This window comes from Macrobrachium nipponense, chromosome 3 (genome assembly GCF_015104395.2).
Source record: "Macrobrachium nipponense isolate FS-2020 chromosome 3, ASM1510439v2, whole genome shotgun sequence".
In the NCBI taxonomy this organism is placed as follows: Eukaryota; Metazoa; Arthropoda; class Malacostraca; order Decapoda; family Palaemonidae; genus Macrobrachium; species Macrobrachium nipponense.
Window position 1 is genome coordinate 26794754 of NC_087202.1, and position 19954 is coordinate 26814707.

A 19954-nucleotide genomic window follows, 5' to 3' on the forward strand; every position below is an offset into this window, starting at 1 on the left:
CGGTCCACCCTACTGGTGGACAAACAACTTCCCGCGGTATGCCAGGACTCCGATCATGAAAGGAGACCTAGTAAGGTCGGGAAGAGCGAGGAGACATACGGCTCGAGCGAACGGAGCGACAAGGAAGCACGGATGGGGGGAAAGGCCAGTACCCCCATCACATCACCACGGGCCGGACCGAGAAGCCGGAGAGGTCGCGTCCAGTCTGGGTCTGTCCCGTCTCCCTGGCCCTCCGCCTGGGGGGAGAGAGGGAGGCATGCTCGGGTATGAGGAGCGAGCGTGGGCAGACTGCCCCACCCTCCCCCGACTCTATGAAGAGAGGAGGAGGGGGGAAGGGGCTGGGCAGGCGTCTGGCTGTCTCGTGATCGCGTAGTGACCACGAGACGGTAAGGCTAAAATAAGACAACTAAACCTAGGACCAACCAATCTGATCAGAGAGATGCTATCGGGAAGCAACTGAACTGAAAAGCGGTAGCATAGAGACCCATGGGCCAAAACCGACTGATCAGAGAGATGCTATAGGGAAGCAACCGAACTGATGAGCGTAGCATAGGCTCAAGGAGCCAGGACCTAGGCTAAGCCAGACGCCCAACTAACCTACCATAACAAAATACATGGTAAAAAAAAAAAATAAAATAAAAGAAAGAAAACAATAAAGTAGGAGAAAAAATCCAGGAGTGTACGACTAACCCGAAGGAAAGTCTACCACTCAAAGCTAGTCAGAGGCCGATACTAAGAGCCGGGACTAGGGTCTGGAAGGAAGAAGCCTACATAAGGTAAAAGACAGCATGCATGACAAACCTGAGTAGACAGTACCCTAAGTAAAACGGATAATAAATATAGAGCGTACATAGAGAATGGGATGTTCTAGGTAGGGTGGGAGACCGAGAACGAACCCACCACGCGGCAGAACCATGCTGCCATGCTTTCGACCCCGAGTACGTATTTATACCTAAAAAACGGCAAATACTGACCGAGGGCCGGAAAAACAACTAACCATAAATACTGAGTACTTAACTTAGCTGCTGCAATAGCTGCACGCTCCATCATAGGTAATCCACGAAAGGGCACAAAAAACACAGAGAGAAAAATATCACGTCTGCTCGTGAGGTGCTAACTGAAAAGGATGGCCACTAGAGGCGCAGCAGTCGGCAGCATGGGATGGAGTAGTAGTAGTACGAGCTGCTCACTCTGTGGGTCGGTCTCTCCTCATGGAGGGTTTTTTGTTGTGGGAGATTTCTATTGGTATTTGGCTCGTGGTAGTGGTCTCACTCGCCTAGTGTTCATACCGACACCCTCTTGGAGGGTGAGTCGAGTCAGTTATACTGACCTTTTTCTTTATTTTATTTATTCTCTGGTATGTGTTAGTACATTTACCCTAGAAATAATAGATTAAAGGATATTTCGCGCAGCGACACGAGCTGAGCCCAGAAAAGTTCACACACACAATACGATAAAGTAACTTACAGTACAACGAAAGCGAAATCACTAACACGAATTTACGTCAACAAATGAAATACATATATGTGAACAAACGAATTCCATAGGAGTGCAGGATCTTATGGTGGTGACTAGCATCAGGAACCAATGTTAGTGTGGCAGCGATAAAAGGTATTCTGGTGTCGAACTATGGAAAACTGTCCATGGATAAGTGGTTGCGGTAACTGGGAGTACTCAACCACCCTCCCTTTTTCCTTTTAAAGTGGTCACAATAGAAAAAATACTGAATTCAAAGCACAGGTAGAAATATTGAACCCAAGACACAAAGATGACTCAAAAAAAGTTAGAATTAAAGCACACATGTGCGAAATACAGTGTTAACAAGTGGTGCGTAGACTACAAAGAGGTATGTGCATCAAAGCTGGGTAGTCTCAGTGTCTGTCTCTGCTGTCAACAAGAACAGGAGATAGCTAAACTTAGGAGGGAAGTAGAAGAATTAGCAAAGGAACTAAAGGAGTTCACAAAGGACAAACTCGAAGGCAAGAGAAAAAAAGACAGGATGGAAAAGGAAATTGGAGACCTATGAAGAGAAGTTACAAACCTCAAGAAAGAAAAACAGGAAATAAATGACATTGTAGAAAACGGAGAGAATAAAGTGGAGATTAGAAAACAGTTGCTTAAGACCAGAACCAGAAATGAAACAGAAACAAGCACTGGACCAGGTACAAAGAGAGAAGCTTACAATAATAAAAATAATGAATTCAAGAGAGCTGTTGGTAGAAGAGTGATAGCAGCCAGAAAACAATTGTCCCCCTAAAGTAATCGACACAACGAATAGATTTGCTGTGCTCTCAGAAGCAGAAGAGGAAACAATCTTAATTGGAGACTTGTTAGTAAAAGAACAGGGGCTTAAATTTTGTCACAAAAACAGAAGTAAGAGAAAAGTAAATTCTTACCCAGGTGCAGGAGCAAAGAAGATAGCTGAGGGAGTAAAAAAAATCAAGGTAAATAATAGAAAAAGTGCAATCATTGTGTAGGGAGGAGGAAATGACTTTTTTCTAAAAGACGGAGGAACTGGCCAGACAGAAGGCCTTGTAGCCAACTTGAGTAAAATTGTAGAGAACATCGGAGAGAAAACTGATAACGGCATTCTTATAGGACTTTTGCCCAGAACCACTGTAACCCATTACCCCCTTAGCAAGGCAATTGGAATTAATGACAGACTAGAAGTAATATGCCAAGAAAAGGTGTTAGGTTTGTAAACTTTTGGGAGAGATTTATAGGGAATAAAAAACTATATAAAGAGAAGGAACTCACTTGAATTTGGAAGGAGCAGAACTAATAGGAATCCTCAACGAAAACCTCTTGGAACACCTCAATAAACTGAACTTTCAAGGTAAGAAATCGGAAAGCTCCCAGAAGCTGGCTAGTAGTAGCACTGCAGGCAACAGTGACAGTAAGGGAAACTAATAAAGCCACTGAGGACAAAAGAGAAGATAGAAAAGTCCATCAGAGTGGCCCAGTTTAATGCACAATGAATTCAGAACAAAGTAGATATCTTCAAAGCATTGGTAGCAAGTGAGAAATTAGACATAATAGGTATCACAGAAACGTGGATAAAAGAGGCAACAAGGGACTTTGTAGGAGAGTACCAGATAGCTGGATATAAATTGTTCAAAAAAGATAGACTCAATAAAAATGGTGGAGGCATTATGTTATATGTTAGGGACCACCTCAGTCCTATAGAGTGTAAAATTACAACCGTGCAGGAAGTGATTGGCATCAATATAAACAGCCTAGGATGGAAGATAACTAATACTAGTGTATAGACCTCCCCATCAATCACAAATGGGAGAATTCAGTGCAGCAGTACATTGGGACATGATGACCTCCGCATCAAATATAGAAGGAAAGAGACTTTTAGATTTTGTAAAAAATGAATTCCTCCATCAATGGGTTGAGAAACCCACTAGAGGAAACAACATACTAGACATCGTCTTATCAATGGAAGATAGTCTAGTATCTGACCTTTCAGTAAGTGCAAATCTAAGCAAAAGCAACCATAAAATTATCTCATTTCAAATTAATGTTCAACATAAAAAAGAGCAAAAGATATTAAAAGATGTTTAAGCTAAGAGAGAAAGGTGAAGTCTGAGATACAAATTGTTTACAAAATCATAGGAGAGCAAACACAGACAGATAAATTAACATACGTAACTAGGTCAGTCACGTAGGCACATCGTCTCATGGGAGTCAACATATTTTCCCAGAGAAGGCATTGTTAATATTATTGTCTGCATAGATAATGCTGACCCCAGGTGTCCACAAGACCTAAATGAGCTAAAGGAGCATGTTAAAAATCTAGAGTATGACGAGAACACAGGCATAGATAAGCACTGGGAAGTCTTTCATGAGAAATACACAGAAAAATGCTCTAGATGTATACTATTAAGGCAAATACTACCAAATGACAACCCTCAGCCAAAGTGGTTCAACAGGGAAATTAAAAATAAGACAAGATAAAGGGACAGATTACACAAATCAATGAACCCACACCCAACACCAATAGAAGCAAGCAGGCATAAAGAACTCTGTAGATTGGTGGACAAATTAGTAAGAAATGCAAAGATAAATGAGGATAAGAGAGTTGCATCAGTTTGTAAAGAAAATCCAAAAGAATTCTTTGTGCATGTCAATAGCAGGAAACCAATAAAAAACAGCATAGGTCCCCTAAGGGATAATAGAGGTAACCTGGTGAACTCAGACTTGGAAAAGCAGAGTTATTCATTAAGTTTTTTACTAGTGTATTCACAACTGAAGACACTACCTCAATACCGTAACCTGCTATTAAATATGAAGGGGCAAAACTACTGGACAAAATAATATTTACAGAAGAGGACATCAAAAGCAAAATACAGTGGTACCCTGACATACGAAAGTTTCAACTTACGAAAAATTCAAGTTACAAAAGCAAATACGAAGATTTTTTGGCTCTACGTACGAAAATAGTTCAGGTTACAAAAGGTTGTTGTTGTAAAGTCCCGAGATTTGCCCGGACCACCGATAACAATTTTAAAACTCGCGTGCCGCCAACTGAGTAGACTCACCACCGTCCTCCCGCTCTCCCATTGGTTCCTGATGCTAGTCACCGCCATAAGATCCTGCTCTCCTATTGGTCAGCATCTCTCCCATCGTGCTCTGCGTAAAGGCGTTCTTCTTCAGCCATTGCTTCGCACCAGCGTTATTGTACGCACGGAATTCGTTCTTTCACATATACGATTTCGTATGTTAACGTAAATTTGTGTTAGTGATTTCATTGTACTACTTTATCGTGTTGTGTGAGAACTTAATTAGTATACTACATAACTTAATTACGTACAGTATAGTCATGGGTCCCAAGAAAGTTGCTGAAGAAGAGGATGCTTTCTATGCAGACAAAAATGGAGATTATCAAGAAGTATGAAGCTGGCATGCGGTTGAGTGTGAACGCTAAGGAATATACCCGAAATCCATCGATGATAGGCACCATCCTTAAGCAGAAGGAAACCATCAAAGCAGCTACATCTTCCAATGGCGTAACTATTTTGTCCAACAAGAGGAACCACATGCATGATGAGATGGAGAGGCTGCTTCTTCTATGGATTGAGGACAAAGAAATCGCTGGCGATACAATAACCAAGACGGCAATCTGCCAGAAGGCCAGCGCTATTTTCGGCGATTTGATTGCCCAAGCCGAAGATGACGGAGGAGAAGGGACATCGACGGCAACCCCAGACTTCAAGGCTTCTCGTGGGTGGTTTGATAAATTCCGTAAACAGACTGGCATCCATTCGGTGGTGAAGAAATTGAAATTTTGGAAAAAATGTAAAATATAAAAAAGTAAAAAAAAATGTTAAAATAAAAAAAGACAAAAAGTTCAGTGTTTCAGTTTTGAAGTTTAGTCTATGTTTCCTGACATTTTTTAATGTGTTTCGTAAAGTTAGGTGTACGTACAAACAAGTTTTCTCCTGTTTGTCCTCCTCCTCTGCCGCCACTTTCGGAGATAGCCTCACTCGAAAGGTAAGGTTCCATATTTTACTACATACGTACATATGTATGTACAGTATTTCTTGTATACCATGTACACTAATACACTTTATTTACAGGTACTATGTAGTACATATTAGTAGTACGTATTACGTTAGGTATTGAATGGTCCAAATTGTTGTATTTCATTGTTTATTGGTCAATTTATAGTTATTAAAAAATTTACTGGGGTGTTTTGTAGGGCTTAGAACGAATTAGGCAATTTACATGTAAAATGCGGTTCAAGATACAAAAAGCTCAGGTTATGAAGGCCGCCTCGGAACGGATTAATTTCATATGTCGAGGTACCACTGTAGACAAACTCAACAAGTTCAAATCTCTTGGCCCAGATGGGATTCATTCAAGAGAAATTAAAGAGCTATAAGAGGAGATATTCCTCTCCTATATAAACTCTACAGGAAAAGTGCTGAACAAAGGAAGGCACCAAATGGATGGAAACTAGGAAATGTTCCCCCGGTTTTTAGTCCATAATTGCAGATCAAATTGTGGATCACATATATAGAAACAGCTTATTGTTGAACAGCCAACATGGTTTCAGACAAAACAGATCCTGCCTATCAAACCTCTTGGAATTTTTTCATAACATGGTAGGTATTTACGACAGTAGTAGAGCAATAGATATACTCTACTTAGATTTCCAAAAGGCCTTTGACAAAGTCCCACACAAGAAACTAATGACAAAAGGTAGACTAGGTCGAAGACTGGCTAACTTATAAAAAACAGGTAGTCGTAATAAATGGTGAAGAATCACAATGGGCAGATGTAACAAGCAGAGTTCCATAGGGTTCTGTCCTTGGCCCTCTCTTGTTTTTTATTTACATTAATGACATTGATGTAGGCTTAACTAGTAGGATAGCCAAATTTGTAGGTGACACCAAACTAGGTGTAAATGCAGCTATGTTCTCTTACCCGCTTCTTTCTTCTGGATGATTTGTTCTGCAGTCTGGTTCTATGTTTAACTTTATGCTTCTTCTTAAATGTTAGTTCTGGATTAGTAATATGAATAGTCTCTCAGGAGAAGTTTGAATGAGATGAACGATAAAGTTCCTTTCTTTACTATTGCACAGAATACAAGTTACAATGATGAGTTTACAAATGGAAACTCTTTTTCGGACCACTGGCAAAGTTTTTGCTTCTTTACTGTATGACAGAAGCTGGACCTCTGAGTCTTCTTCTGGCTTTCTGAAAATCAGCTACCCCTGGATCAAATTTGGCCCAACCTCTAAGGCGGTGCAGGTTCTAGTTCTCTGCCCAAATGGATTCTTGATTTGTGGAGCGGATCCTTTCTTATCTTTCCCCATCCCCTTTTTGGTGGGGTTAACATGTTAATTCCTCCTCTTCCAGGCAGAATCAGTTAATTAACATGTTAATATGTACTTCCTCCTGGAGGTGGAGCTTCATTATCGATAGAAGCAGAGTAAGTCTGGTGCGAGGTCGCAAGTCAAAGATTTTATGGCAGTCATAAGATTTCAATTGCGATGGTGTTATGGCCCAACGTCCTGTAACTAAGGTTTTGTTACGTCTATGCTTGTTGATCAAATTTGGACACACACCAAAGCTCAATTCTCTCTCTCTTTCTCTCCTCGCTTTTTCTTTCTCTTTCTCTTTCTCATTATTTTCACTTATACTCTGATTATTCACTCTCTCTCTCTCTCTCTGTTTTTACTCTACCCTATCTACTATTATTTCTTATAGCTATCATTGCAATAAATTGTACTGTAGTTTATATATTAATGCTGCATATTTACAATATACTGTATAATGTACAGTTGTATAATATTGGCTTGATTGATACTCATTAACATTTTGACAGGTCTGTACAGATGAGACTGTACACAATGCACAAAAGGGAGTTTGTCATGGTCTTCATAGTTTTCTTTGAAGCAATGCTTGGTTTGGCAACTTTTCATTGGACTTGCAGGGTAAGGTTTTACCAATAGTTTTGTCAGTTTTTGCCATACCTCAATGGTAATTTGTTCCTACACAAATACAAACCTTACATAGGGGTTTTGCATGTGAACATGAGCTGCAATGTATGTTAACTTTCAAACAAGGTTTTGTTCATGAAACTTACCTGTCAGATATATATATATATAGCTGTATTCTCTGAAGTCCGACAGAATTTCTAAAAACTTACGACACATGTAGTGGGAGTAGGGTGGTAGTAGTACCCTTCCGCCGCTGGGAGGCGGGTATCAGGAAACCATTCCCATTTTCTATCAGATTTCTTCTGTCGCCAGTGTTGTAAACATCTGTTTACAGCACCTCTGCCTCAGGATTTTTGGAAAACTTTCTTTTGCTCGAGTATCCTCTTGACTTTTTGGTTTTTTGTTATTGGATCGATAGCTTGGCATACGTGACTTTGGATTGTTTTTTAATTTGGCTTGGTTTTTTCCTTAAATATGTCAGGTTCTAGTTCGGCTAGTGCCAGAGAGTGTATGAAAGATGAATGCAAGGTGAGGCTACCAAAAGCCTTGGTTGATCCTCACACAGTGTGTAAAGGTTGTAGGGGGCAAGTGTGTAGGTATGATTTTCGCTGCACGGAGTGTGAAAGTTTGAGTGATGCACAATGGAAGACGTATGAATCCTATGTTAATAAATTAGAGCGTGATAGGATCAGGAGGTCTTCCTCCAGGAGTAAATCGGGTAGCAGACAGGGTATTAATGTAACCCCTTCTAACCCTTCTTTAGATTTTGTGACTCCTAACCCCGTAGTGTTGCCTTCGGGCCCTCAAGTGGTGTCTGCGGCGGGTAATGCCCTTTCGCTTATTTTAGATTCTTTGAAAAACTCTGGAATCTAAGGTTCTGCCCTTGAAAATAGGCAAAGTGCTAAGTGTAGTGATAGTGCCCCTAGTGAAGTGGAGGGGGAGTCAGATCGGCCCTATAGCGCCTCTAGGCTGGGACCTCTGCCGGACTCCCAGGACTCAGGGAGAGGGCATGTCGAAGGCCGAAGGAGGGTTACGGGGATCCCCCACCGATCTGACGTCCCTTCAGCAGTACCTGTTGACGCTTCCCAGGCTGCTAAGGAGCGTGCTCGAGCACGTATCCTAAAGGATTGTTTCTCGTCTTCCGACGCGTCCTCCCCGCGCAAGGGGTGGGAATCTCGTTCGGATTCGTGACCTTTGAAGAGGACGTTTCAAGATCAGGACGCTTCCCGTCATGCTTCATCTGATTGGCATTCTTCTCCGGAAAGCGTGTCCTTTCCGCCCCAGAAGAAGGCTAGGTCGTCTTCTGATGATGATGCCTTAGAGCGCCCAGTCGCTCTAGAGCCAGGCTGTTCCTGGGAGAAGGAAGAAGGCGTCCCCTCGCCCCTCACCTTCTCACAGGCATAGCTCTTCTCCTCGTAAAGAACCTTCGCAGACGGAGATAATCCTTGCTATGCAGCGGCAACTGGATGCTTTACTTAAGCAGAAGGAAACGGTTTCTGGTCGTAAGAAGGACGACAGACTTCCGATCAAGAGATCAAGACAGTCTTCTCCGCCTGCTCGTCTTTCGTCCCCGTTTCCTGGTATTTCATCTTCTAGGCTTCGTTCTCCCCAGCGTTCGTCTAGAGGTGTAGGTAAACGTCAGGAGAGAGAGAGGTTTCTTCATTCTGCCCTCTCTTCTCGACGTGAGGACGCTAGGCGTTCCGACATCGACGTTTCTGATGAAGATGTTTTGGTTTCTGACGGACGGAATTTGGTACATCCTGCTCCGCTTCGTCATGCTTGTGTTGACGCTCGTCAAGTGTCAGTTCCTGTCTCTTCGCGGGACGATCGTAGAGATGCTTCGAGGGACGCTAGGAGAGAGACGCTCCGCTCATCGCTTCTTTGGACGCTTCGTTGGACGCTCAGTTGGACGCTGATTTGGACGCTTTGTTGGACGCTCGGAGGGACGCTAGGTTGGACGCTCCGATGGACGCTAATAGACATCGTCGTAAGAGCTTCTTGGACGCGAATACGGAAGTTCGCTCTCGATCGGACGTTGTTCCAGAGTCTTTAGCTGACGCTACACGTCTTCCTTCTACTTCGCATTCTACTCAAGTTGTGATTGCTGATCCTGTGTCGGCTAACGATTCTGTTAAGGGTACGTTACCCTTTTCTTCTTGTCATCGGTCTGATAGGAGACTTGGAGTGAAAGGTCTTCTGCTCTTTCTTCGGAGTTTAAACTCGGGGGGTAAGGAAGAAGGGGAATTGAGCTGTTCTTCGGAGGAGGTTGACGAAGAACAACCCTCGACGTCGTCTTCTTCAGACTATCGAGTTTTGGCTCGGCTGCTCCATGATTCTTTTGGAGATACCTTCCTTCCTTCTGCTCCTCCTTCTCCTCCATCGCAGTTTTCGTCGTCGAAAGCTAAGAAGACACCAGGGTTTGTAAAGATGAAGACGTCTTTGTCTACCAAGAGGGCTTTCCGGAAAGTTAACGCCTGGATGGAGATTAGGAAAGCTAAAGGAAGCACCACTTTCGCCCTGCCTCCGTCTAGACTTAGCGGTAAGGCAGGGATGTGGTATGAAACCGGTGAGGAGTTAGGTTTGAAGGTTCCGACGTCAGTACAGGGAGAGCTCTTTTAGCCTCAGCGAAGGTGTCGTGGACTACTTCAGAAATGGATCATCTGTTGAAGGGTCTGTTTAGGTCCATAGAAGTCTTTAACTTTTTAGACTGGTGTCTCGGAGTGTTAGACAACCAGTCTCGTAAGCCAGATTCGATCAGCTTGGGGGAGCTGTCCAGTGTATTGTCATGCATGGACAAGGCCGTCAGGATGGCTCAGAAGAGTTAGCATCTCATTTTTCAGCAGGCGTGTTGAAGAAGAGATCGCTGTATTGCAATTTTGCAGCTAAGTCTGTCTCTCCCGCACAGAAGACAGAACTTTTGTATGCGCCTTTCTCGAGTCATCTCTTCCCCCAGGCTTTGGTGAAGGATCTGGCAGTAAGTCTTCAGGAGAAAGCCACTCACGACCTTTTGACACAGTCGTCGAGACGTCCTGCTGTCCCTTCCACGTCTTCAGGAGTCCAGTCTTTTAAGAAGCAGAAGCCCTTTCGTGGAGGATCTTCAGTTAGATCTTTACCCCGAGGAAGGGGTCTTCCTAGAGGTAGAGCCCCGGCTAAGTCCAGGGGCAAGAAGTGAGAATGCGTTCCTTCAGTCACCGGTAGGAGCCAGGCTTCAGTTTGTTTGGAGGAGCCTGGAGAGAAAGAGGAGGGCAGACACCTGGTCTCTCAATATCATAGAGAAGGGGTACAAGATTCCGTTTGTAAAGCCTCCCCCTGTGACTTCCACTCCAGGGACACTTGTCCCCGTCGTATCCTCAAGAAAAAACAAAGGATTCTTTTCGATCTGCTCGAGCAGATGCTCGAGAAACGAGCAGTGGAACAGGTCTTAGACCTGGCTACGCCAGGATTTTACAAACAGATTGTTTCTTGTTCCGAAAACACTCGGAAGGGTGGCGGCCAGTCTTGGATGTAAGTCGTCTGAACCGCTTTATGAGAAAAGCAAAAGTTCAAGATGGAGACACCTCCAGTCAGTTCTGGGGCCTTAAGACCGGGGGATTGGATGGTATCACTCGATCTTCAGGACGCATACTTCACGTCCCGATACACCCCCCAGTCTATGAAGTACCTTCGGTTCGTCCTGAAAGGAAAGGTGTTTCAGTTCAGGGCTCTTTGTTTCGGTCTGAGTACGGCCCCATTTGTGTTCACCATCTTAATGAAGATGTGGCGAGGTGGCTCCATCTTTCCAACATCAGGATCTCTCTCTACCTGGACGACTGGCTCATACGAGCTTCTTCGCAGACCCGGTGCCTGGAGGACCTGAAAACGACTCTGTCTTTAGCTGCGTCCCTGGGACTTCTGGTGAACTTCGAAAAGTCACATCTGACCCCAACACAGTCCATCGTGTATCTGGGGATTCAGATGGATTCAGTGGCTTTTCGGGCTTTTCCGTCCCAGGAACGTCAGCAACAAGGCGTGTCAGCTTTCTAGGGAAGGATTCATGCTCGGTGAGGGAATGGATGAGTCTGCTGGGGACCATTTCCTCGCTGGAGAAGTTTGTTTCCCTGGGGAGGCTACACTCCGACCTCTTCAGTTCTTCCTGTCGGACAATTGGACAGAGAAGGACAACTTCGATATGATCTTAACCATCTCAGAAGAGGTAAAGAGCCATCTAAGATGGTGGCTCGATCCGTTAAAGCTCTCAGAGGGCATATCCCTCAAGCTTCGGAACCCCGACCTAGTGTTGTTCTCCGACGCGTCATCCACGGGGTGGGGTGGGGAGCAACACTAGGGGTGAGGAAGTGTCAGGCACCTGGAGAGGGGAACAGGTAGCCTGGCATATCAACTTCAAGGAGCTGGCAGCTGTTCAGTTAGCGCTCCAGTTCTTTCAGGACAAAGTCTCCCGTCGAGTAGTTCAAGTCAACTCGGACAATACCACAGCCCTGGCATACTTGAAGAAACAAGGAGGAACTCACTCACTCGCTCCCTGTTCGCTCTAGCAAAAGAAATTCTGCTTTGGGCGAAGGCGAGAGAGATCACGATCTTGACAAGGTTCATTGCCGGAGTCGAGAACGTCCGTGCGGATCTCCTCAGTCGACAAGGACAGTTGCTGCCGACAGAGTGGACCCTCAATCAGGACGTATGCCAGGAGCTGTGGAGTCTTAGGGGACGCCCCTTGGTGGACGTTTTTGCAACCGCAAGGAGGCGAGACTTCCAATTTACTGCTCCCCAGTTCTCGATCCGGGGGCAGTAGCAGTGGACGCCCTGTTATGGGATTGGACGGCCTAGACCTCTACGCATTTCCCCCCTTCAAGATTCTGGGAGAAGTGATGAGAAAGTTCACAGCTTCGGAGGGGACGAGGTTGACGTTTAATCGCCCCCTTTTGGCCTGCAGCGATCTGGTTCACAGAGGTGATGGTCCTACCTGGTGGATTTTCCCGAGATCTCTTCCGTTAAGGGAGAGATCTACTCAAACAGCCCCACTTCGAGAGGTACCACAAAAACCTCTCCGCTCTGAGTCTGACTGCGTTCAGACTATCCAGAAGTTGGGCAGAGCGAGAGGTTTTTCGAAACCTGTTGGCTAAAGCGATCGCCACCAGCGAGAAGACCTTCGTCAATCGCGGTTTACCAGTCGAAGTGGGCCGCGCTTTTAGTAGCTGGTGTAGGAAGAAAGGAGTTTCCTCTACCACGACCTCTGTGAGCCAGATCGCCGACTTCCTTCTTTATCTCAGGCGAGATTTGAAGCTTGCAGTGTCAACCATTAAAGGCTACAGAAGTGTCTTATCTGTAGTTTTTCGACATAGAGGTCTTGACCTTGCTAATAACAAGGACCTACATGATCTACTAAAATCTATTGAGACCACCAAGGTACCGATAGCTAAGTTGCCTTCGTGGAATCTGGACTGGTTCTCAAGTTTTTAATGTCAAGCCGCTTTGAACCTCTTTACTCTGCCTCTTTGCGAGATTTGACGAAGAAGACTGTATTCCTAACTGCTCTGGCAACGGCGAAGAGGGTTAGCGAGATACAGGCGATTAGTAAACACGTCGGCTTCAAAGGGCATAATGCAGTCTGCTCTTTGGTATGTCATTCCTGGCTAAGAATGAGAACCCTTCCAATCCTTGGCAAAAAAGTTCAAGATGGAGACACCTCAGTCAGTTCTGGGGGCTTAAGACCGGGGGCATTGGATGGTATCACTCGATCTCAGGACGCATACTTTCACGTCCCGATACACCCCCAGTCTATGAGTACCTTCGGTTCGTCCTGAAAGGAAAGGTGTTTCAGTTCAGGGCTCTTTGTTTCGGTCTGAGTACGGCCCCATTTGTGTTCACCATCTTAATGAAGAAGTGGCGAGGTGGCTCCATCTTTCCAACATCAGGATCTCTCTCTACCTGGACGACTGGCTCATACGAGCTTCTTCGCAGACCCGGTGCCTGGAGGACCTGAAAACGACTCTGTCTTTAGCTGCGTCCCTGGGACTTCTGGTGAACTTCGAAAAGTCACATCTGACCCCAACACAGTCCATCGTGTATCTGGGGATTCAGATGGATTCGTGGCTTTTTCGGGCTTTTCCGTCCCAGGAACGTCAGCAACAAGGCGTGTGAGCTTTCTAGGGAAGGATTCATGCTCGGTGAGGGAATGGATGAGTCTGCTGGGACCATTTCCTCGCTGGAGAAGTTTGTTTCCCTGGGGAGGCTACACCTCCGCCTCTTCAGTTCTTCCTGTCGGACAATTGGACAGAGAAGGACAACTTCGATATGATCTTAACCATCTCAGAAGAGTAAAGAGCCATCTAAGATGGTGGCTCGATCCGTTAAAGCTCTCAGAGGGCAATATCCCTCAAGCTTCGGAACCCCGACCTAGTGTTGTTCTCCGACGCGTCATCCACGGGTGGGGAGCAACACTAGGGGTGGAGGAAGTGTCAGGCACCTGGAGAGGGGAACAGGTAGCCTGGCATATCAACTTCAAGGAGCTGGCAGCTGTTCAGTTAGCGCTCCAGTTCTTTCAGGACAAAGTCTCCCGTCGAGTAGTTCAAGTCAACTCGGACAATACCACAGCCCTGGCATACTTGAAGAAACAAGGAGGAACTCACTCTCGCTCCCTGTTCGCTCTAGCAAAAGAAATTCTGCTTTGGGCGAAGGCGAGAGAGATCACGATCTTGACAAGGTTCATTGCCGGAGTCGAGAACGTCCGTGCGGATCTCCTCAGTCGACAAGGACAGTTGCTGCCGACAGAGTGGACCCTCAATCAGGACGTATGCCAGGAGCTGTGGAGTCTTAGGGGACGCCCCTTGGTGGACGTTTTTGCAACCGCAAGGACGGCGAGACTTCCAATTTACTGCTCCCCAGTTCTCGATCCGGGGGCAGTAGCAGTGGACGCCCTGTTATGGGATTGGACGGGCCTAGACCTCTACGCATTTCCCCCCTTCAAGATTCTGGGAGAAGTGATGAGAAAGTTCACAGCTTCGGAGGGACGAGGTTGACGTTAATCGCCCCCTTTTTGGCCTGCAGCGATCTGGTTCACGAGAGGTGATGTCCTACCTGGTGGATTTCCTGAGATCTCTTCCGTTAAGGAGATCTACTCAAACAGCCCCACTTCGAGAGGTACCACCAAAAACTACCGCTCTGAGTCTGACTGCGTTCAGACTATCCAGAAGTTGGGCAGAGCGAGAGGTTTTTCGAAACCTGTGGCTAAAGCGATCGCCACCCCGCGAGAAGGACCTTTCGTCAATCGCGGTTTACCAGTCGAAGTGGGCCGCTTTTAGGAGCTGGTGTAGGAAGAAAGGAGTTCCTCTACCACGACCTCTGTGAGCCAGATCGCCGACTTCCTTCTTTATCTCAGGCGAGATTTGAAGCTTGCAGTGTCAACCATTAAAGGCTACAGAAGTGTCTTATCTTGTAGTTTTCGACATAGAGGTCTTGACTTGCTAATAACAAGGACCTACATGATCTCTAAAATCTATGAGACCACCAAGGTTACCGATAGCTAAGTTGCCTTCGTGGAATCTGGACGTGGTTCTCAAGTTTTTAATGTCAAGCCGCTTTGAACCTCTTTACTCTGCCTCTTTGCGAGATTTGACGAAGAAGACTGTATTCCTAACTGCTCTGGCAACGGCGAAGAGGGTTAGCGAGATACAGGCGATTAGTAACACGTCGGCTTCAAAGGGCATAATGCAGTCTGCTCTTTGGGTATGTCATTCCTGGCTAAGAATGAGAACCCTTCCAATCCTTGGCAAAAGTTCAAGATGGGAGACTCAGTCAGTTCTGGGGCCTTAAGACCGGGGGATTGGATGGTATCACTCGATCTTTCAGGACGCATACTTTTCACGTCCCGATACACCCCCATCTATGAAGTACCTTCGGTTCGTCCTGAAAGGAAAGGTGTTTCAGTTCAGGGCTCTTTGTTTCGGTCTGAGTACGGCCCCATTTGTGTTCTACATCTTAATGAAGAATGTGGCGAGGTGCTCCATCTTTCCAACATCAGGATCTCTCTCTACCTGGACGACTGGCTCATACGAGCTTCTTCGCAGACCCGGTGCCTGGAGGACTGAAAACGACTCTGTCTTTAGCTGCGTCCCTGGGACTTCTGGTGAACTCGCAAAAGTCACATCTGACCCAACACAGTCCATCGTGTATCTGGGGATTCAGATGGATTCAGTGGCTTTTCGGGCTTTTCCGTCCCAGGAACGTCAGCAACAAGGCGTGTCAGCTTTCTAGGGAAGGATTCATGCTCGGTGAGGGAATGGATGAGTCTGCTGGGGACCATTTCCTCGCTGGAGAAGTTTGTTTCCCTGGGGAGGCTACACCTCCGACCTCTTCAGTTCTTCCTGTCGGACAATTGGACAGAGAAGGACAACTTCGATATGATCTTAACCATCTCAGAAGAGGTAAAGAGCCATCTAAGATGGTGGCTCGATCCGTTAAAGCTCTCAGAGGGCATATCCCTCAAGCTTCGGAACCCCGACCTAGTGTTGTTCTCCGACGCGTCATCCACGGCGGTGGGGAGCAACACTAGGGGTGGAGGAAGTGTCAGGCACCTGGAGAGGGGAACAGGTTAGCCTGGCATATCAACTTCAAGGAGCTGGCAGCTGTTCAGTTAGCGCTCCAGATCTTTCAGGACAAAGTCTCCCGTCGAGTAGTTCAAGTCAACTCGGACAATACCACAGCCCATGGCATACTTGAAGAAACAAGGAGGAACTCACTCTCTCTCCCTGTTCGCTCTAGCAAAAGATTCTGCTTTGGGCGAAGGAAGGCGAGAGAGTCACGATCTTGACAAGGTTCATTGCCGGAGTCGAGAACGTCCGTGCGGATCTCCTCAGTCGACAAGGACAGTTGCTGCCGACAGAGTGGACCCTCAATCAGGACGTATGCCAGGAGCTGTGGAGTCTTAGGGGACGCCCCTTGGTGGACGTTTTTGCAACCGCAAGGACGGCGAGACTTCCAATTTACTGCTCCCCAGTTCTCGATCCGGGGGCAGTAGCAGTGGACGCCCTGTTATGGGATTGGACGGGCCTAGACCTCTACGCATTTCCCCCCTTCAAGATTCTGGGAGAAGTGATGAGAAAGTTCACAGCTTCGGAGGGACGAGGTTGACGTTAATCGCCCCTTTTGGCCTGCAGCGATCTGGTTCACAGAGGTGATGTCCTACCTGGTGGATTTTCCGAGATCTCTTCCGTTAAGGAGAGATCTACTCAAACAGCCCCACTTCGAGAGGTACCACAAAAACCTCTCCGCTCTGAGTCTGACTGCGTTCAGACTATCCAGAAGTTGGGCAGAGCGAGAGGTTTTTCGAAACCTGTGGCTAAAGCGATCGCCACCGCGAGAAGACCTTCGTCAATCGCGGTTTACCAGTCGAAGTGGGCCGCTTTTAGGAGCTGGTGTAGGAAGAAAGGAGTTTCCTCTACCACGACCTCTGTGAGCCAGATCGCCGACTTCCTTCTTTATCTCAGGCGAGATTTGAAGCTTGCAGTGTCAACCATTAAAGGCTACAGAAGTGTCTTATCTGTAGTTTTTTCGACATAGAGGTCTTGACCTTGCTAATAACAAGGACCTACATGATCTACTAAAATCTATTGAGACCACCAAGGTACCGATAGCTAAGTTGCCTTCGTGGAATCTGGACGTGGTTCTCAAGTTTTTAATGTCAAGCCGCTTTGAACCTCTTTACTCTGCCTCTTTGCGAGATTTGAACGAAGAAGACTGTTATTCCAACTGCTCTGGCAACGGCGAAGAGGGTTTTAGCGAGATACAGGCGATTAGTAAACACGTCGGCTTCAAAGGGCATAATGCAGTCTGCTCTTTGGGTATGTTCATTCCTGGCTAAGAATGAGAACCCTTCCAATCCTTGGCAAAAGTTCAAGATGGAGACACCTCAGTCAGTTCTGGGGGCCTTAAGACCTCGGGGGATTGGATGGTATCACTCGCTCTTCAGCCGACGCATACTTTCACGTCCAGATACACCCCCAGTCTCCATGAAGTACCTTCGGTTCGTCCTGAAAGGAAAGGTGTTTCAGTTCAGGGCTCTTTGTTTCGGTCTGAGTACGGCCCCATTTGTGTTCACCATCTTAATGAAGAATGTGGCGAGGTGGCTCCATCTTTCCAACATCAGGATCTCTCTCTACCTGGACGACTGGCTCATACGAGCTTCTTCGCAGACCCGGTGCCTGGAGGACCTGAAAAACGACTCTGTCTTTAGCTGCGTCCCTGGGACCTTCTGGTGAACTTCGAAAAGTCACATCTGACCCCAACACAGTCCATCGTGTATCTGGGGGATTCAGATGGATTCAGTGGCTTTTCGGGCTTTTCCGTCCCAGGAACGTCAGCAACAAGGCCGTGTCAGCTTTCTAGGGAAGGATTCATGCTCGGTGAGGGAATGGATGAGTCTGCTGGGGACCATTTCCTCTGCTGGAGAAGTTTGTTTCCCCTGGGGAGGCTACACCTCCGACCTCTTCAGTTTCTTCCTGTCGGACAATTGGACAGAGAAGGACAACTTCGATATGATCTTAACCATCTCGAAGAGGTAAAGAGCCATCTAAGATGGTGGCTCGATCCGTTAAAGCTCTCAGAGGGCATATCCCTCAAGCTTCGGAACCCGACCTAGTGTTGTTCTCCGACGCGTCATCCACGGGGTGGGGAGCAACACTAGGGTGGAGGAAGTGTCAGGACACCTGGAGAGGGGAACAGGTAGCCTGGCATATCAACTTCAAGGAGCTGGCAGACTGTTCAGATTAGCGCTCCAGTTCTTTCAGGACAAAAGTCTCCCGTCGAGTAGTTCAAGTCAACTCGGACAATACCACAGCCCTGGCATACTTGAAGAAACAAGGAGGAACTCACTCTCGCTCCTGTTCGCTCTAGCAAAAGAAATTCTGCTTTGGGCGAAGGCGAGAGAGATCACGATCTTGACAAGGATTCATTGCCGGAGTCGAGAACGTCCGTGCGGATCTCCCTCAGTCGACAAGGACAGTTGCTGCCGACAGAGTGGACCCTCAATCAGGACGTATGCCAGGAGCTGTGGAGTCTTAGGGGACGCCCCTTGGTGGACGTTTTTTGCAACCGCAAGGACGGCGAGACTTCCAATTTATCTGCTCCCCAGTTCTCGATCCGGGGGCAGTAGCAGTGGACGCCTGTTATGGGATTGGACGGCCTAGACCTCTACGCATTTCCCCCTTCAAGATTCTGGGAGAAGTGATGAGAAAGTTCACAGCTTCGGTAGGGGACGAGGGTTGACGTTAATCGCCCCCTTTTGGCCTGCAGCGATCTGGTTCACAGAGGTGATGTCCTACCTGGTGGATTTTCCGAGATCTCTTCGTTAAGGAGAGATCTACTCAAACAGCCCCACTTCGAGAGGTACCACAAAAAACCTCTCCGCTCTGGAGTCTGACTGCGTTCAGACTATCCAGAAGTTTGGGCAGAGCGAGAGGTTTTTCGAAACCTGTGGCTAAAGCGATCGCCACCGCGAGAAGACCTTCGTCAATCGCGGTTTACCAGTCGAAGTGGGCCGCTTTTAGGAGCTGGTGTAGGAAGAAAGGAGTTTCCTCTACCACGACCTCTGTGAGCCAGATCGCCGACTTCCTTCTTTATCTCAGGCGAGATTTGAAGCTTGCAGTGTCAACCATTAAAGGCTACAGAGTGTCTTATCTGTAGTTTTTCGACATAGAGGTCTTGACCTTGCTAATACAAGGACCTACATGATCTACTAAAATCTATTGAGACCACCAAGGTACCGATAGCTAAGTTGCCTTCGTGGAATCTGGACGTGGTTCTCAAGTTTTTTAATGTCAAGCCCGCTTTGAACCTCTTTACTCTGCCTCTTTGCGAGATTTGACGAAGAAGACTGTATTCCTAACTGCTCTGGCAACGGCGAAGAGGGTTAGCGAGATACAGGCGATTAGTAAACACGTCGGCTTCAAAGGGCATAATGCAGTCTGCTCTTTGGGTATGTCATTCCTGGCTAAGAATGAGAACCCTTCCAATCCTTGGCCTAAGACGTTCGAAATCAGGGTATGGCAGAAATCATTGGTCAAGAGCCAGAAAGAGTCCTGTGTCCTGTTAGGGCTCTTAGAGAATATCTTCGTAGGACAAAGGAGTGTGAGGTTATGCGGAGAACTTATGGTGTTTCGGTCAAGAGACCTAATATGCCCATGTCCAAGAATGCACTGGCATTCTTTTTAAGGAACACCATTAATTGGAGGCGACTCTAATTGTCAAGACAGTGACTTTAAGCTTTTTAAAAATTAACGGCTCACGAAGTAAGGGCTATTTCGAACTCCTATAGCTTTCATATAAGGCTCTCAAAGATATTTTTAAGTGCCACCTTTTGGAGAAGTAACTCGTGTTTGCCTCGCACTATTTACGGGAGTCAGAATGACATATGAGAACTGTTGCTCTCTTTTGGTTTTTTTTGGGGGACCATACGTCGCCGCAGGACACTTTCTTGGGGGCAGGAGGTAGCACTCATCCTTTCCCATAGA

The 19954-nt window shown here is 46.6% G+C and overlaps 1 protein-coding gene across 1 annotated transcript in view; it reads left to right on the plus strand.

The window, feature by feature from the left end:
* LOC135221667 (transmembrane protein 181-like) overlaps positions 1 to 19954 on the plus strand; it is a gene marked incomplete in the record, with an annotated part of 158577 nt that overhangs the window by 20944 nt on the left and 117679 nt on the right. Inside the window, 1 exon segment of the mRNA XM_064259374.1 lies at positions 7340 to 7407. Within this exon segment, the coding sequence (XP_064115444.1) occupies positions 7340 to 7407 (68 nt within the window).